At 45.6% G+C, this 17,121-nt stretch overlaps 1 protein-coding gene across 2 annotated transcripts in view; it reads right to left on the bottom strand.

Annotated features, from left to right (window-relative positions):
- LOC128878409 (ceramide kinase) overlaps window positions 1-16,130 on the bottom strand; it is a 16,384-nt gene extending 254 nt beyond the window's left edge. The window contains exons 1-8 of one of the 2 annotated variants that reach the window (XR_008457399.1): window positions 15,782-16,130; window positions 6,761-7,012; window positions 4,433-4,629; window positions 3,987-4,362; window positions 3,696-3,848; window positions 3,429-3,625; window positions 3,152-3,321; window positions 2,758-3,017 (exon numbers count right to left, since the gene is read on the bottom strand). Coding sequence is in view for 1 of the 2 variants with exons in the window: in XM_054126590.1 (XP_053982565.1) it covers window positions 2,942-3,017; window positions 3,152-3,321; window positions 3,429-3,625; window positions 3,696-3,848; window positions 3,987-4,362; window positions 4,433-4,629; window positions 6,761-7,012; window positions 15,782-15,911 (1,551 nt within the window). In the remaining variant the exon portion in view is untranslated. Of the gene's footprint in view, window positions 1-2,434; window positions 3,018-3,151; window positions 3,322-3,428; window positions 3,626-3,695; window positions 3,849-3,986; window positions 4,363-4,432; window positions 4,630-6,760; window positions 7,013-15,781 lie in introns of those variants that run through there. The other variant, XM_054126590.1, reaches the window with a different exon arrangement.
- Between the last annotated feature and the right edge of the window lie 991 nt (window positions 16,131-17,121).

The following is a 17,121-nucleotide window of genomic DNA, read 5'->3' as shown; positions in this document are numbered from 1 at the left end:
TATGTATATATATATATATGTATATATATATATATGTATATATATATGTTTATGTTTATGTGTGTATATCTGTACAACCTGTGGACACACGCCTCTACAAAGTAATCTCTAATAATCGCTAATTTCGAGTACACCGATCGTTAACCCGTCGTGGTCCTTCATTTTTCTTTCTCTTACTTTCATCGTTGTTTCCTCTATCAGTGAGAAACACTCAATAATTGAATAATTAAAAACTTAAAATATCACTTTTCGATCGTTTCCGTGAAGAAGACAACCTCGAGCTAAACCAGACATCGTTAGGCTCAAACTTAGGGCAACATAATTTCCACAAGAGAAGTTAAACGTGTCGTTGATAAGATCTTACCGAAGAAAGATACGTAGCTAAATTTTGTCTTTTAAAAACCATCGTCGTAGACGAAACATGAAGGACAGCTACGTTTTCTCGAAGAAAGGGCCAAACGCCAGTCGGAAGGATCGTTTGTCGGACCGCAAACGGTTAAACGAACGAAGTCGTTAATTCTTGACGGGCTAGATGGACCTGGTAACGAAAGCTAAGAAATGCAGCCGGACATTCGGAAATTTGGGGTAAAGCTTATCTAACTCGACGATCGATCGAGTACCAGAAGCGCGGAGTGGTCGTGGTAAGCAGGAAAATTCACGAATAACGTTTTTCGTACGAAAGATGCCGCGTCATCCTTACGACAATAATCATAGACAAGCTTGCATATATACAAATTAAAAAATTGATAAATGTCCAGTCTCGAACGAGCTAATATTACGCGACTCTAAAATAAAGAGTCGAAGCGCGAAATAAGTAGTAGCTTGTTCGAAAGTGGTAAATTATCGTCGTTTAATCGTTACGGTAGACAGAGCCGCGGATACGTAGAAACCAAGGACGGAAATCGTTCTACGCTTTTCTCGGCGCGAACGCGACGGACTAGAAATAGAAACTTCCTCGCGAGAGTTCGATGCCGAAGATTTTCACGTTCCGTGCCTGGACCGAAGCACGTAACGATTTAGATCGTTCGCTATATACATACCAGGGTTTCGCGCAACGTAGATTTATACCGTACGACGAATCTCTCTTCGCTACTTTCATCGAGTGCTGCCTACTTCGAGAAATCAAAGATCGATCCTTTCGTTGACCGCGCCACTAAATAAGTCGAAATACTTCCGGTAAAGTAAATACCGCACGGTTCTTCCCTGTCCAAAGTATTCCGTTCTTGGTCTAAGTTCAAGCTCTAGCAGCCAGATTTCCCTCGAACGTACATCTACGGGCGTTACATTTAAAATTTCAATTCGTGTCTCGTCCTTGCGCGTAACGAGCCGTCTTAGACACGGTAAAGAAAGTATCGCCTACTCTAACGCTATCGAAGACGAAACGTTTGATTATCCTTCGAGCGTCTGGGTGCGATACATATTCTTAGGCATGTTTGCACCTGTATTTAACTTTTGTTCAAACACCTCTTAGCGTCTCGAAGAGTCTTAGATTTCCACTCGTCCCTTTGGATCGTCTTCCAGGATACGTGAAAAATATTATCGAATCTCTGGGAGACGATACCTATCGGACTGTATACTCCATCGAATTACATTTACGCGTCTTAACGATAATATCCTTCGAAATATCATACAAGAAACAAAGTCTCTCCGTGCACCGAATCTACAGCAATCGCTTCTCGAGTGTTTGTTTCAAGTAGGAAAATGCGCAGCCAGTGCAGCAATGCTGGAAAAAGGACCAAAAAGAAAAGGCCGATTGCCTTTCATACAAAATTACGTAAGTACCGTCTATCGAATGATCCGCGAATGAAAACATCCACGATGGAATGTTCGACGATCGTTGGCTACGATCTAAAAGTACGAGCGATAAAAAAAAAAAGAGAGAAAAAAAATATATTAGCCGAGCGCAGATGCAAAGGATGTCCCGCATCCCGAGATCTTCCTTCGAAGATCCCCCTTTGAGACGATACAGGATCACTAGGCGCGGCTTTGTTCGCGTTAGGGATGCTCGATTCTCGTATAATTAATTTTCCTTTCGTTCCTTAGTATTTTCCTAAAGGTTTTACGTTTTTCTCGTTGGATATTTCTAAAGAATCATTGAAACGTCCGCGAGCATATTTGGCCCTCGTTGAGTATCGTTGTTAGATTATCGAGAGCAGCCACATGGTTGACGGTCGCAGCAGAGTAGCACGCGACCATCTACAACATCGATTATTTTTCAAATGGCTGATAGACGGTAGGTAATTTACCGCTTAATTTCTGGTTCAATTTTTTCGTTGTAATATCTTAAATACCAAAGTATACGCGAGACATAGTTAGCAACTAGAAAAGCGATTTCTCGAGTCGATTCGACTTAATTCTGTTTAAAAATCGATTGCTTCGATGGGAATCGAACATCCGTAATTCGCGTCAAGCAAAATATTTAACCCGAAGAAAGTCTTAACAGTGAACATCTGTAACAGTGAAGTATTCCGTTGATGATCAGACGGTAGAGATCAGCGATCCAGCGGCAGCGACACCACGCAACCGATAGCGTTTCGGATTGACGAGATATTCTTCCTTTTATTTAATACTATCTAATACTGTTTCGATTACATAAATAATATACGAACGTAAATATAATTTTTAAACGTCCGAATGATCGCGCTTCAAACTTTGGAAATTCATAATTTGTAGAAAGCACCAGGACAGAGCACTCGTGCCGATATCCAATTAAAAATATTTTAAACAAATAAATTTCGTTAAAAAAATAATACCTACGAGTACCGTTGCCGCTCGATCGGGTTCGATCGTTGCCATTCGAATGGCTACTCGTTAATATCGTCACAGCGAGTAGTTAATTGGGACAAGTCCGAGGAACTGTGCGACTTGGATGCCATCGTTTGGCGTGCTCGGTCTCCCGTTCCAACCGATGCGCGACATTGGAACGTCGATCGGTTCGCCACTAACAAAAGCAGGTTCGCTCGTCGACTGGTTCTTGAGCTCGCCGTGTGAACACGTTCACTAGTTGGCAGTGTACCCTGCGAACAAATTGTATCGATTTCAACAGCTTGAAAAGCACTTGGACGCCGTCGGGAATCAAAGTAAAGTTACGCGCGAGCGCGTAAACAGACTCGACCGCGGAGCACTAGGGAATAGCTAGACGAGTGTTTACCTGATTTTCACGTTGGAGTTATCGATCACCTCGCCGTCGCAGTTCCACACGCTCAGACTCGATTTCAGATAACCGGTGTTAATATCGTTCGCGGACTGCATGTGCAGCGTGGGCATGGCCCGGAATGTGAACTCCCTCGCTCTGTACACCTCGACGAACGGTAGATCGTACTTGAAGAAACAAATAGAGAAACGAATCGCGTTTATTCTAGGAAACTCGCAGATTTCGTTTGTTCGTTCACGAGTATGTAGTCCTATCCGCGAATTACTGCACCTACCAGAGTTTTCTGTTTGCTGGACAGCCTGAGCAACATTCTGATGTTGTTCAGAAGCGAGGTATGTCGAACTAGAATCACGTCAACGCAGCCATCTCCCACGTGACAGTGAGGACTGAAGCCCATGGGACTCCTGGAGCAAGCACAGGCGAGGTTGGCACCGTTCACCATGAAAAATTTCCCTCTGACGGTCATCCATCCTGAAACGAACGTAAATCTATCGAAGGGTATCGTGTTACGTCGACGATTGGACACGGGTTACGGACTTACTGGAAATTTCCTTGTCGGGAACGCTGTTATGCATGTGCTGCAAGCATCTGGTGCAGTTTTTCGTGCATCTTGTGCTCGTTGCGGGATGGCAAGGGTCGGACAAAAGTTGTATCTCGCCCTCGTACCCTTTGTTCGCGATGATTTTCTTGAAACCTGAGAGCAGCCGATTTACCGTGTCGTTACGCGACGTACGTATTTGTTTGTTCGTAATCCGAGTTTGTTCGTCGGAATGCAACGATCGATCGTTTTAGACACCGGGGAGCGGTCCGAGGCAGCAGCCCATCTACTCACCGGAGTAGTCGTATCTCTGGGGACCCATCCACCTGAACTTCTCGCTGTCCCGGATCACGTCTCCCAGATAGCCGTAACTAAGAACGCTGGCGTACAGCCTGATGAACGCCCGGTCGTTGTGCACGGACGATATATCGAGGCCAGTGCTGTCGCCAAAAATGATATGTATCGCTGCGGTTTGCACGTCCGTCGTTCCGTGGAGGCTGTACGCCACGGTGTCGGTGCTCCCGCTGGGTATCACGCCTATGGGCAACGGAGGGGTTGGTAGTCTGACTTCGGGATCGTTAAAATCGATTTGTTGGTCCTTCGACGTCCTCAGCACCAGCCCGTTGATCACCTCCGCGAAGGTGCCGTCTCCGCCGATGCACACGATCGCCTAAACGAATCGCGAGCTTAAAACCGATCGCAACCTGTTCAAGATCTATACGTCTACGCTCTGTTCTTACATGGAAGTCGCTCAAATCGGCGGCGGTCAGAAGCGTGTCGCGAACGTGGCCGACCCTTTCCGTGACCAGCATCTTTGTCTCGATGCCCGCGATGGTCATCAAGGGCTGCACGTCCTTCTCCCAAATTTTCACCCCCTTCTTCTTTCCGCCAAACGGATTCACGAACAACAGTATTCTTCTGGGACGGTGGGTCAAACCTAAACATTCCGACGGATGCCGTTTCAATTCAATCAAAAGTCGAAAGATATACCGACGTGGAAAGCGGGAGACGACAGACAGTTTGGAAGAAAACATAACCCACGGAACGTAAACCCGGATCGATACAAGAGCCACTCTCGTTCCGCCATCGGAGCGGTTTAGGAAGAGAGATCGCGTTACATGTACGATAAAGAAACGCCTCGGTTGTTTTTCCGTGCGACAACGTTTCCCTCGAAGCGAAAGCGATTCGATAGAGGCAACGGCGCTTCGGTTCACCGGCCAGGTCGATAACTTTGTTCGCAAAGACTTGGTAATATCGCAAGCTATAATTAAAGACGTGCTCGGATCCGCAGGCTTCCAAATTTCCTCGACGCTCTTGTTATCAGACTCGCGGAATGTCTAGAGTACTCTAGAGCCTCGCACCTCGGGACACCTAACCGTAACGCGTCTACTTTTACTACTTCCAACGCCGTATAAACTTTTCACATTTCCCTCGTTGGGAAACCTTTTTCTTCGGCTGCCAATAAAACTTGCCTTTCTCTTCGATTCGCGTGACACGGCGACGTTGACCCGAGGTGAAAGTAAGTGTTCATACCGACTAGTAAATCGTTCTCGATCCGCGGAGGCCTATTTTTATCCTTCGCGATCGTTACTCGTTCGTTTCCGATTTTCGATTCACGACCGCGCAACAAGGACGCTCGTCGAGCAACACCGAATCGCGAAGCGAAGCCTACTTTTGAAATTATTCCACGATCCTCCGGAACATTAAAAACGCGGCAAACCGACGAGTAGTTGTTAAGGTAACAAACAGGTTTCACGGATAGCTCTTTAACGTCAAGGTCCAACGGTCGTCGGGTGGCGAGTTTGAAGTATCGACCGTGACCTTGGCTCGCGACTCTTGAATCGCGAAGAATTGATCGACGACATAACCGGTTTGCCTAGCACGATCTTCGCATTCAGGGAATTACGCTCATTCGCAGGAATAACACAGGCGTTCGTTTCTTGCCATCGTCGCGATATCGACCGTGCAGTTATCCTTAGCGATGCACGCGGTAACCAAAGCGTTGACGTTGATGTTTCTTAAGTATAAAGTATAAAGTTTAATAGTTGTTGTTGGGAAACCAACTATCGAATTAATAACTTGGCGTTCCGATTTAGCTACCGAGGCCAACAAGCAGTTGTTACTTTTCCAAGCTATACTCGCGTTACGATTATTCGCGAACACAATGTCCCCGTTATTCTCGACTGCTTTTCATTCCGTCAAGATCTCTATCCCGTTTCGAGGTTACCTATATAAACGCGGTGCTCAAAGGTGCTAGACCGAAATAACACCTTATTTGGCCAACGGAAAGTGCACGCGTGCAACGGTCGAGTGGTTTAGAGGTCTTTCTTTCTCCTCGGTGAACGACGATGACGTAAAACTGGTCGCTTCGGGTGCAGAGCTCGCGAAAGAAAGGCCCGTAGGCGCGAATAAAAAATTCCGCAAGGTAAACCGGTGCTCCTGTTACACGCGCGACTTTAATATCGATACGGCGCGTAAATGTGGTTAAAATTCGAAATCTCGATCGCGACCTCCTTTTGCTCGCGCATCAATCGGATGGTGAAATTGGAACGGTCAAGGATAGAGTCGTAATTATGGAAAAAACAATAGGTAGCAAATATTTTGATAAAACTCCTACAATAAGAGTTGCAACGATCGCGTTCAACGTATCGCATAAAATTAACTTTACGTTTCTTTGTTTCCCTGTTCATTTTTATACGCGGCGAGGTATTAAAAAAGCGCCTTGGCTGCGCAGCCTCGAACCGTAACCAACGACCCAGTTCCAGCATGCGCTACGATTAATCCTTTCTACTCGCTCGTCGCGGAATACCAAGCCATGGATTAACCGAATCTCGAACAAGGAAATCGTTAAGTACTGTTAAAAATTGCTACTCGAACCGCGAAACTTGTTACTACTCGATGACGCCGGTAGTAATCGATTTATTCGATTATTCCGTGGACAGGACGTTTTTGTAACGGCGAACTTTAACGATCGATACTCGGTGCATTATTCATCGCGGCCACCATTTTTCTGCCATAGACGAAAAGAAAATAAGTGACCAAGTGATCGATGTAAAGACCACGCTCACCCATCAGATAATTTCGTATGGTCTTGACCCAGGAAGCCACTTGTCTGGGATCGGTGTGGCTCATCGTGACACTGTGATGACTCCATTTGTTCTTTGGTCCGCGAACGGCGTAATGTAAAATGAAGTTGGTAGGGCAAACGGTAGGAGACGTGGGCGACGTAGGTGGTTGTTTTTCTTTAGCGTTCACCCCCGGGATCCAATCGTCTCCGTAACGAACGGCCAGCACGTCCGTCAGGGGTAGCGTCCATCTTGCTAGAAAAATATAGCAAACCAATTTACAAGTATTCAATGTTTGACAGTTTACCTAGAGAGAGGTAACTCTAGTCTCAGGCCCGGAAAAGCGTCGACCTTAAACAACTCGATAAAACGGATAACAGCAAACATTTACATTTACGACAAATTTATTCACAGCGATTATCCACGGAACAGATTAGTTCGCTCGTAAACAAAGTCGTCGAACGATTTAATCGATTTAGCAAAAGGTTCGGCGATCCGTTGTTATTTTAAATTGTAAACGGATACGTGACAATAATTGGAATAGTCGCTGAGCAATTTCCAGCGCGAGTCTTCGCATTCGTTCGATCGAAAATTGAGTATCTCTTTCGATCGCGTGTCACGAACGTGTAGCTACACATCACGCACCGGGAGGACGCGATCGAAATAATAAACGCTCCAGCCGGGGTCTCGAGTCATCCAATTTATTTCACGAGGTACAGAGTTTTGTGCGTCGACGGTTGAATCGGTTCCTTTCTTTCGAGACTGCTTCGCGTAATTGCTCTCCAGCGTCTCGCGAGCCATGCTTTTAACAGCGAACAGAGTGGCGCGCCATAACTGCCGCATACCAACCTTTTATTTCTTTCGTTTCGCAACCGTCTTTGTTCAAACGTACAAACTCTCGAAAAGAAGTAAAATCGAAATAATTCTTTTAGCGTTTCTACTGGATTCCTTTTTCGTTTGCTACTCAATAAATTCCTGTCGTGCTGAAACAAAAGAACCCTCGAGACAAAACAAACGGCATTGTCAACAACGGCATCAAGCCCCGCGACCACAATGGACATTGAGAAACTTTTGATGACGCGATAAGTCGAACGTATTTGTACTTGTGAAATGCAACGAGATGCAATCTCGATAATAGCGGCGTTTGGAGCAACAACGTTAATAGTAGCAACGATACCGATGATTTCTTTAGATCTGGGAACGAAACAAAACTTTCCCATTAAGGGAAATATGCCAGGAAATGAAGGGAAGTTAATGGGAAATGTCAGGTGGTGTTGGTACGTGTAAGGAAGTGTTGGAAGATGTTACAAGATCTTATGAGGTTTCAGTCATTATTTCCATTGCGGTGCTTGCAAGTACGTTTGTAAATAGAAATCAACGCTAAAAATGTCAGTTTCAGACCTCATTTACGATTCAAGTACGATCGAACGAGAAACGATAATTCCAAACACGAGCCGTTTCTATGCGCTGCTCAAGCCGCATTAATCGCTAACGTACGACGTGAAAATATCGCGATACAATTTGCAAGACGCGAAAGAAATTAACGCCATTCTCGACGTCACAGTTTATTAACGAGGAAGAATTTCGTAACGTGACACGGATCGAATACAGTCAACGTCAGCGACGATCTCGCGCGTTTCCTTCGCGCGTCATCCAGCGACTCGCGTCCCACATTTTTTTCGAGCGTGCAACTATACCAAAAGACGATCTCCCTTGTCTAGCGATTTTAAGGCCACGTTTCTCGACAGTAACTCTCTCGTCGAGCCTCCATTGGCTCTGCATCGACGAAGCCCCTCGAGTCTTGGAACAAAGCCTAAACGTGTTTATGGGTCGCACTTGCAGTATCCGCGAGACACAACATTCGCGAAACCATTAAACCGTAAAAGTTTCCGCTGCGTGGATACACGTGTAAATCCTGGAAAACCGGATACCGCCAGACGTCCTTCGAGCGATTTTAATTACGGAAAGCGATAGAGCAGCGTTTAACGTAGACGAGAATTAACCACCGGTCGCATCGCTGGGTCAAAGTCCTCTGAAAACAAGGAAGTCTAGCCTAGTGAGAGCTTCCTACGCCGCGAGGAATAGGCGTGATCGCGAGACGGTGTCGAAAGTGGACGCGAGGAACGAAGGTGAGCCCGTTCGCGTAAACCGTCGACCTTCTCCGGTCTCCGGTTCCCTCGCTCGCCTAATCCGAAGGTCCGCACCGTCTCTGGAGATCGGTGTCAACGACCCGTGCCTAAATTTACCTGAACAAATTCTAGCTGCAGTCGACGTACGCGCGCCAAACAGGACGAATTACGAATTCCTCTTACGAGTGCAATCGAGGCTCGAGCGACCTTTCCGTCGATAGATTGCACCTGCATCGATATCCTAGGTACGCAGGTGCGCGCTACGGAATTTCGCATGTTGCAAGTAAAAAGCGGTTCACCTGTTACTCTTCGATCACCGCGTCTCTCTCCTGACTTGCTCTAAGAATAGCTTAGGTAGTGGTCAACGTTTCTCTCCGTCTTGCTACCCACGTAAACATGCTTAACTATTCTGTAGTTCCCGCATGAAACTTCTGGAAAGCTCCGTCATGCTTATTGCGTGGCAACCAGAACGTTCCAGCACGGTTCACGCTCACTTATCGACTAACTTCTACAAACGTAAACCTAATACGTAATCTACAATGTCTTTAACGTATTTTTCAATAATTCCTTCCTATCCTTTTTGGAATAAGGAACCGTATCTGCCACTTTGCTTCTACCGTCTTCGTTGCGTCCACTCTTTCCTTCTCCTTGCCACTCCCCGAGACTTTTATCGATACTATCCGTATGCTACGACCGAGCCACTTCCCGAATTAATTAAACATCGCGTAATTTTCCAGCGTAATTTTCCAACGTAATTGGTACCTCGAGCGAAACACTCGGTGTCTCGGTGTCGCGTAATTACGAATACAACTCTGTATAATAGTAATCTGCTTACATAAGCAGTTGTGCGAAAAACAATTATAAAGAAAACACGACGAGTCATCGACTTACATTTGCTCGACGCTTCTCCAGCAGAGAACGCGCATGCGAGCAAAAGATTTCGATATCCTCCTCATCGTAAGAATAATATGTATCGTATCGAGATTGCTAGAAGAAAGAACCGTCCTATTTGTTTTCGGATAAATTGGACCAAACTCGCGACGTCAGTTTCTCGAATCGACAGAAATTCTCGCTATTCGTGCGAAATGTTTTTAGACGAGTTCCTCCTTGTGTCAGCGATCGGGCACACGTTGCGCGACTTTCAATTTCCGCCGGTAGACAGTTTGCAAAGTCAGATATCCTAGTTATTGGATGCGGGCGTTCAGACCTTATAGCGAGTAGATTCGTTCTTACGAATAGGCTTCTTGGATACCCGTATACGTTGCTCGGATTACGATCTCGTCGATCGCTTCAAGCGAGCAATCGTCGAAATAAATTAATCGCTCGACCTACATCGCGCTCTCGTCGCTCGTTAAGAAGAAGAAGTAATCGTTCGTTCCTGATGTTTGTCTATTCGCATAGCTTCTCATCCCCGAATCGCGTGGATGACCGACGAAGCGAACCCAACGTCGAAGTTTAAGAAACGATACGCGGTACGAGGAAAGAGGTAGAGAGCCGCGTGGGTTTAGGAAAGGGCTGATTATCGTTGCAGATGCGGCCTCAACGTACGCGGAGAGCCTGGTCCGCCTCGACGTCGGCGTCGTCGAGATAATTGGGACGCGTGCCAAAGTGCCACCGGTTCAAAGGACATTCGAGGGTAACGGGACTGGAAGGTTTTACAGGATCGACGAGGTCGGGTCGAATGACGTCGCAGCAATTTGTCCACGCTTGGAGAACCAGTTTGGCAGGCCAAGAGATATTACGTAAAGGGGCAACGTATAAATTCACGTAAAAGTATGCGTACGCGCGTACTCCCGTCTACGTACACATATATAAACATATTGCGACTCGCAAGTTTTCCTTTCGCGTGTCTACGCCTTACGTAAAACTCTCGTTCGGTTGCATTCTTTGTTTCAGATTATCTATTATTTTCCCGTCTACTCGTTAATGGGATACCTGTGATACGCGCCATGTTGCAAAACTAGTATACGCGCCGAGCCGAGCAGATAATATATTCGCGCTATCGCACGACTTCTCGGTTTCTTTCTTCTACGTTATCTCCGTTGGCTTGTTTACGAAACCTTTTGTCTAAGATTCGTGTACGATTACTCGGTTTACTCCAATCCGATTTGTCTTTGTCTACTTACCGTTACGTTTTATCTAAATCGGTATTTGACGCATTCGTAGCGTTTGCGATCTGTACTCGAGGTTTTCGACCCTCTTCTTAGTAAAACGATAGAAGAACGACGCGCGCTGAACGTTGGTCTCTCGTTTCTCGTTACGCAACACGGGAAACGCGAAGCTGAAACGAGGTGCGCGGTTGCAGCTGTGGTAATTAAAATCCAATCGGCGACGGTCGAGCTAGTGCACCGATCCGCTATCGAACGAATGTTCTACGCGTGAGCCAGCACGCGAGTTCAACCAGGGGACAATGGATTCTATAAACCGTTCGATTACCCGCTTTCGCTCCGCAAAGTAGGCGAAGTCGAAAAGCGAAAGAGCGCGATGGAATGACAACGCGCCGTTACCGATCATCGAATATTTCTTTCTTTCACCCTTTGCCGATACAGGATACTTTATTTCTTAAGAATACGGATTATTTGCTCCTCTATCGATTAACCGTAGCTCCTGCTCGATTCGCAGCGTTCCTGTACTTTTCGTAGCCCTTTCCGTAATTCCACGCTGGACGAAACTGCGAATAATGGTAGTGACGGCGACAGAAGAGAAACAGAGAAGATACGGTAATCTCATGCAAATGAAAGCATTTCGCAATAACATCGGTCAACACAGATGGACTAATAAAAACCGTCAACTAATTCTAATTTATTCCATCTTTATAGCGCTCCCTTTGTATTACACTCGATACTCGACTGCACGCGAACGTGATTCAACTTTGTTTACTCCGTCTCTATTGACGCTCAACTCCTTGGACATTCGAGAAACAAACCTCTTGTAAATCACCGACGCGCGAATTATCGATATTCTTTTTATAAATTACCAACGCAACGCTTCGTTAAGTGTCTTTACGTAATTTCGGAATGACGATCCGATCGTTGGACGAGAAATGAAAACAACGATGAAGTATTCTCTCCAAGTCTGCGAGTTTATCCCGTATACTTATTACGTTCGAGTCGATAATTGTCGTGGTTTTTATCTTTTCTCTTCGAGTATCAAGCGTCGGCGGATGTACGCGGAAATGGAACGATATGGAAATTAATTTCAAGGCCGAGCGTAGCTACACGTGTTCCTGCTTTTAGGCGAGCCGATCACTGGAGAAGACTCGATCGGCATTCCGAGCACGCTCGAGAACATCGACGCGCATAGCAGTTGGCTATGTAACGCGATCGACGCGATGCACATTTCTCCGCGGATCCGACGATTCGTTCGATACAACATTTTCCGGACTCTCGCGTTCGGGAGAACGTAAATCCTTCCATCCTCGACTCGACGATCGGATCGCTTTGCCATGCAACTCTCGCAACTTTTTATCTCGTTAATTATACCGATGATAGTACTCGCCTCTTACCTTATCTTATCTTTTTATCCGACAAAACTTTTTCCGATATCGTTATACGTCCGTGTTTATTATTCCTATATACTCGATGTTACTGTTTATTTTCATATTAATACGCGATTGGTTTTATCTAGAAGAGCAATCGACGAGAACGAACGAAAATCGCGCAAGAGGCCAGGCGTATCAAATCTGACTCGAAAAGAATACTTGCAACCGAAAACTAACTCTGGTTCTGCAATTGTCCGTCTGCCCTGAACAGGACGCTTCTGCTAGTTCGATTACCCTTACGTCGAATCGTCTACAACGATGATTAAATGATTGTAGTACGTATCTCTTTCATCGATCCGAATTACTTAACCGGTTAACGAGAACAAAATCAACGTTTTAACGCGATAACGATAACATCCAGCTTTTCGGTAGCGTTGTATTTGTTCTTAATTAAAACGTTCCAACCGATTAACGATAACCACGAACAAAACTGCGCTATACGACAAAATATTACGATAAACGAGGAACGTATTCTATTAGGTCGTCCTAAAAGTTCGTGCCATTTATACTTCTATTTCTCGAATTAATACGCGAAACATACTCTCAAGCGTCGCAAGAAAAGATAATCTGTCTCGTTTCACGATAGTTTCTCATCTCTCTCGGATAGTCATTATACCGTTACTAGAAAATTTCTGTGGTTTTTTTTTATTAAATTTCGACACAGTCTTCGGCACGAACTTACGGAACGACCTAATAATTTTGTTCCCGATGTTCGCCAACCTAATTAGGCTAGCGGGTGTCGAGCAACATTTACTTAAACAACACGACTGCCGAACAGAAAATAGACGTTGCAACGTATCGGTTGCTTCGCCGTTGACTTACGAGCGACATTTGAATATCAATTTGCGTAGAAAACTCGTTATCTATCCATACGCGAACAAATTTCAATGCTCGTAGCGCTACTTTTCGTTGACCTTGCCGCGTTAAACTGCTGGCAAATTATGAAAAAAGAAGTAACGCGACCCGAAGCGGAGATGTTTACGAAACCAGTTTGGGTCGTCCGCGTGTCGAACACGGCAAGAAAAACATGCTTCGTTTGCGAACACTCTGCGCAAATTGTCCGTTGCGACGCGCTGGAGCTCGGAATTCGTTCCTTTTCACGGATCGTTTTAACGTTTAGAACGCAACAAACAGGAAAGTGGATACGCGGACGGTACGTTAATGTTAACGACGGTATAATTTTCAGCGAAGAAGCAAGAGGCGAAGCTTCGAAAAGCTAACGAAAGGTATAGGCGATTCGCAAAATGTGCTCAGACGTAAATCGAAGAGAGAGGGAAGGGGCTCGAGCAAATGACAGCGATCAACGACGCAAGCCATGTCACACGCGGAGATAATGACCAAGTACGACCAGGATTCCTCCTGATAACGATAGCATTAAAATGCAGCACGAATCTATCGGCGCGTTGATGACTCGGCGCGTTCGTCCGAATTGGAAATAACGACGGTGCTCGATGGAATTCTTCCGCGCACCTTGTTATCCCGTTGGGTCGCATCTCTCGTCGCGACACCGTCCACCAAAATAAATTTAGCGGCAGCAATTTTTGGAACGCCGCGTCCGCTCCGATTCCCTCGGTTCTTTCATCCAGTATTTCTCGAACGGTGCTCCTAAACGGCACCGTTGCCCAACGATTCCACAAATACTTTATCAACCAGTTAAACGCCACGCAACTTTTCCATGCCAAGGTGCGTCTACGCCACGGGTTCCTTGAACCCTTATCGCTGCAACAATATTACGGAATCGTTTTCAGCCAACTCCGAACGAATTCTCTTCGTTTCGAAGCGCTAAGATAAAACGCGCCATGAATGTCTTCTTTTCAAGGGTGTTTGTAAACGTTCGGTAAACGGGAAAGGTTCGAGTATGCCGCTTTATTAACGCAGCGGAATTGGGAACAAATCGATGACACCTTGCTCGCGATACGAGCAACTTTTTCGCCTGTATTCTTCGACTTGTCGCGCGTGCCACGAACGATCGAACAAAACTAGGAACTCTCCATCGAGTTTCGCAACAATTTCCGGAAAAATTTCGTCACGGAACCGTGAATTTCCTTCGAGTTTCCTGTATCGCCTTCCGCGAGAATCCACGAACAGATCGGGTCAAAGTTTTACGCAAAACTTTGCGACGTAGGTATACATGCGTAAAACGTTTAATACAATTTCGAGAAGGTTCTCCGAAAGGAAGCGAGAAGGGCGGCTCCGATTCAGTCTGAAATCCACCGCTACATTTATCGTATTCATAATACTCCTAATAACCAACAAGTTCTAATGAAACGATACTACCAAGCATTGCAACAACTGGAACCAAAATTTAGGTCAAACTGGAAGCATTGCCGGACGCTCGTCCTATACAGGGTGTCCCAAAAATGTTGTAACAAATTGAAAGAGGTGGTTGGGGGGATGATTTGAAACAACTTTTTCCTTAGCGAAAATGTTGTCCGAGGCTTCGTTGAGGAGATATTAACGGAAAACACTGACCAATCAGAGCGCGCGGATACCGTTGGAGCGGCCGCGGTAGCGAAGGCTACGAGCTAAGCGGCCGCGTCCAATGTCCTTCGATGCACGTCGAGTCGCTTGTTTGCGTACAAGCGCGGCCGCTTAGCACACAGCCTTCGCTACCGCGGCCGCTGCAACGGTATCCGCGCGCTCTGATTGGTCAGTGTTTTCCGTTAATATCTCCTCAACGAAGCCTCGTACAACATTTTCGCTAAGGAAAAAGTTGTTTCAAATCACCTCCCGAATCACCCTTTTCGAGGTGTTACAACATTTTTGAGACACCCTGTAGATTTATCTCTAGGTACGCGACGATCGATCATTCAAGATCAGATATCGTAGTCAGGACTCTGTTTCGATCGACCGGCGTTAAATTAACCCTCTGTCGCATAATGTTTCCAATTAAGAATTTGCTTTTCGAAGAATAAAATAAAATCGCATGATGGGACACGAAACACGTAATCGACAAAATACAACTAAAAAGAGCGCGATAAACCAAACGCGGAAAACTGAACCGAGTTATTCGACAGCGGTCTGTGAAAACGTTCCAAACGTCGAAAAGGCTCTCCCTTGACCCATTCTATTTTCCAGTGCATGTACACAACACCCCCACCCCTAACGGGCAGAAACCTAGCCCTTACAACGACGCATTCTCTTTTGCGAAACAACAACATCAGGTTCATCGTCGAATACGTGCCCTTTAAACTACGGATACGCGTCTATGATTGCTCTACCGAAACGGAGTACAATAATAAAAAAGTATCGCTGTTACGATGATCGATTCCAACGTTCGAATACCACTCGAAGGTATCCCGTTCTCCGATGTTTCGACGACGATCGCGAGAACGCAGAGACAGGTCTACTTACTGTACGGCGGTTTCTCCGTTTCCCAAATCAGCGTGCCGCGATGAAAGTAGACCCTGCACCGTTTCTTTTTCACGACAAACGTGTTAAGGAGTACCGTCCTGGAGGACTGGTCCGTGATTTCCTGCATCATCCTGCTGGTTGGCGTGAGTTGCCTTGCACGGGAGCCTTGTTTAACGTAGAAACCGGCGAGGTGTCATCTTCGCGTCGATCGACAAACGGTCCACGCGAAAATCGTTAAAGAAATCGGAAACACTGAACGCGACACCAAAACGTAAACGATCACGAGCACGAACAAACTCTCACCAACCCAACTCGCACTTCTGCTCGAGCACGACTGCGTGCGCGATCGACTCACCGAGCCGAGACGAGAACTCGTGTCGCGTCGTGGACGCTCGGATTCCCACGGGCAACGCTTCTCGAGCTTCCCACTGGAGAGCAACGAGCAGCTGGAATTTTTCGCAAATCGGTATGTATCGTGTTCGTTTAGGATGATATTGTAAATTAAATATAAGACGTCTACCTTATAATCTTAATTTAATTAGAACGATTGCCCAAAATGCAACTAGTCTAGCGAAACATCGAGCGAAAGACGAACCAGTGAGAAATTTTTCATTTTTCAATAAACGCACAATTCATATGATTCTTTGCTTTATAATACTACAATATATTATAGAAATATATCGTTTAAACATTTAATTGCTTTTATATATATATATATATAGGTGTCTATAAGTTTAGACAGGAACCTCATAGCTAGTGGCGCTACCGGTGGGAAAACACTCAAGTTTGTCGAGAAACAGTTCTTACTGTTCACGCTAGATGGCGCCATTACACTGTATTTACCGACCCATGTCGGTACATTACCACCATGCCGGTAATAATGGCGCCATCTAGCAGTGAAAACATAAACTATTCGAGGACAAACTTGGACGTTTTCCCGATAGAGGCGCTGACCAAACTCCCAAAATTAGTTCGACCTCTTCAACGCTAGATGGCGAGGGCAATTATGGTTGCTGGCGTCCATCTAGCAGTATCAGTAGGAACTATTTTCACTACAAACTTGAGTATTTTCCCACCGATGGCGCTGATCAGAAGCCTAAGCTAGTACAGTCTATTCACCACTAGATGGACATTTACTTCAGAGAGAAAATTTCAATAAAAAAAAGGAATTTATATGTATAAACTGTATTTCTGTAAAGATTTTGTGTAAACATTCGTGTTGCCAAACTTCCTTTGTTAACTGGAACAATTATCGAAACAAAATATAGGAAACGGTGGCACAAGAGGTGAACGCATTTGAATCTGACAAAAGTCGTTGGCAGTCTAGGCATGCCGCTGCG

This window comes from Hylaeus volcanicus, chromosome 6 (assembly GCF_026283585.1).
Source record: "Hylaeus volcanicus isolate JK05 chromosome 6, UHH_iyHylVolc1.0_haploid, whole genome shotgun sequence".
In the NCBI taxonomy this organism is placed as follows: Eukaryota; Metazoa; Arthropoda; class Insecta; order Hymenoptera; family Colletidae; genus Hylaeus; species Hylaeus volcanicus.
Note: the sequence above shows the minus strand (reverse complement) of the source record. Positions and strands in the feature narration are given on the sequence as shown.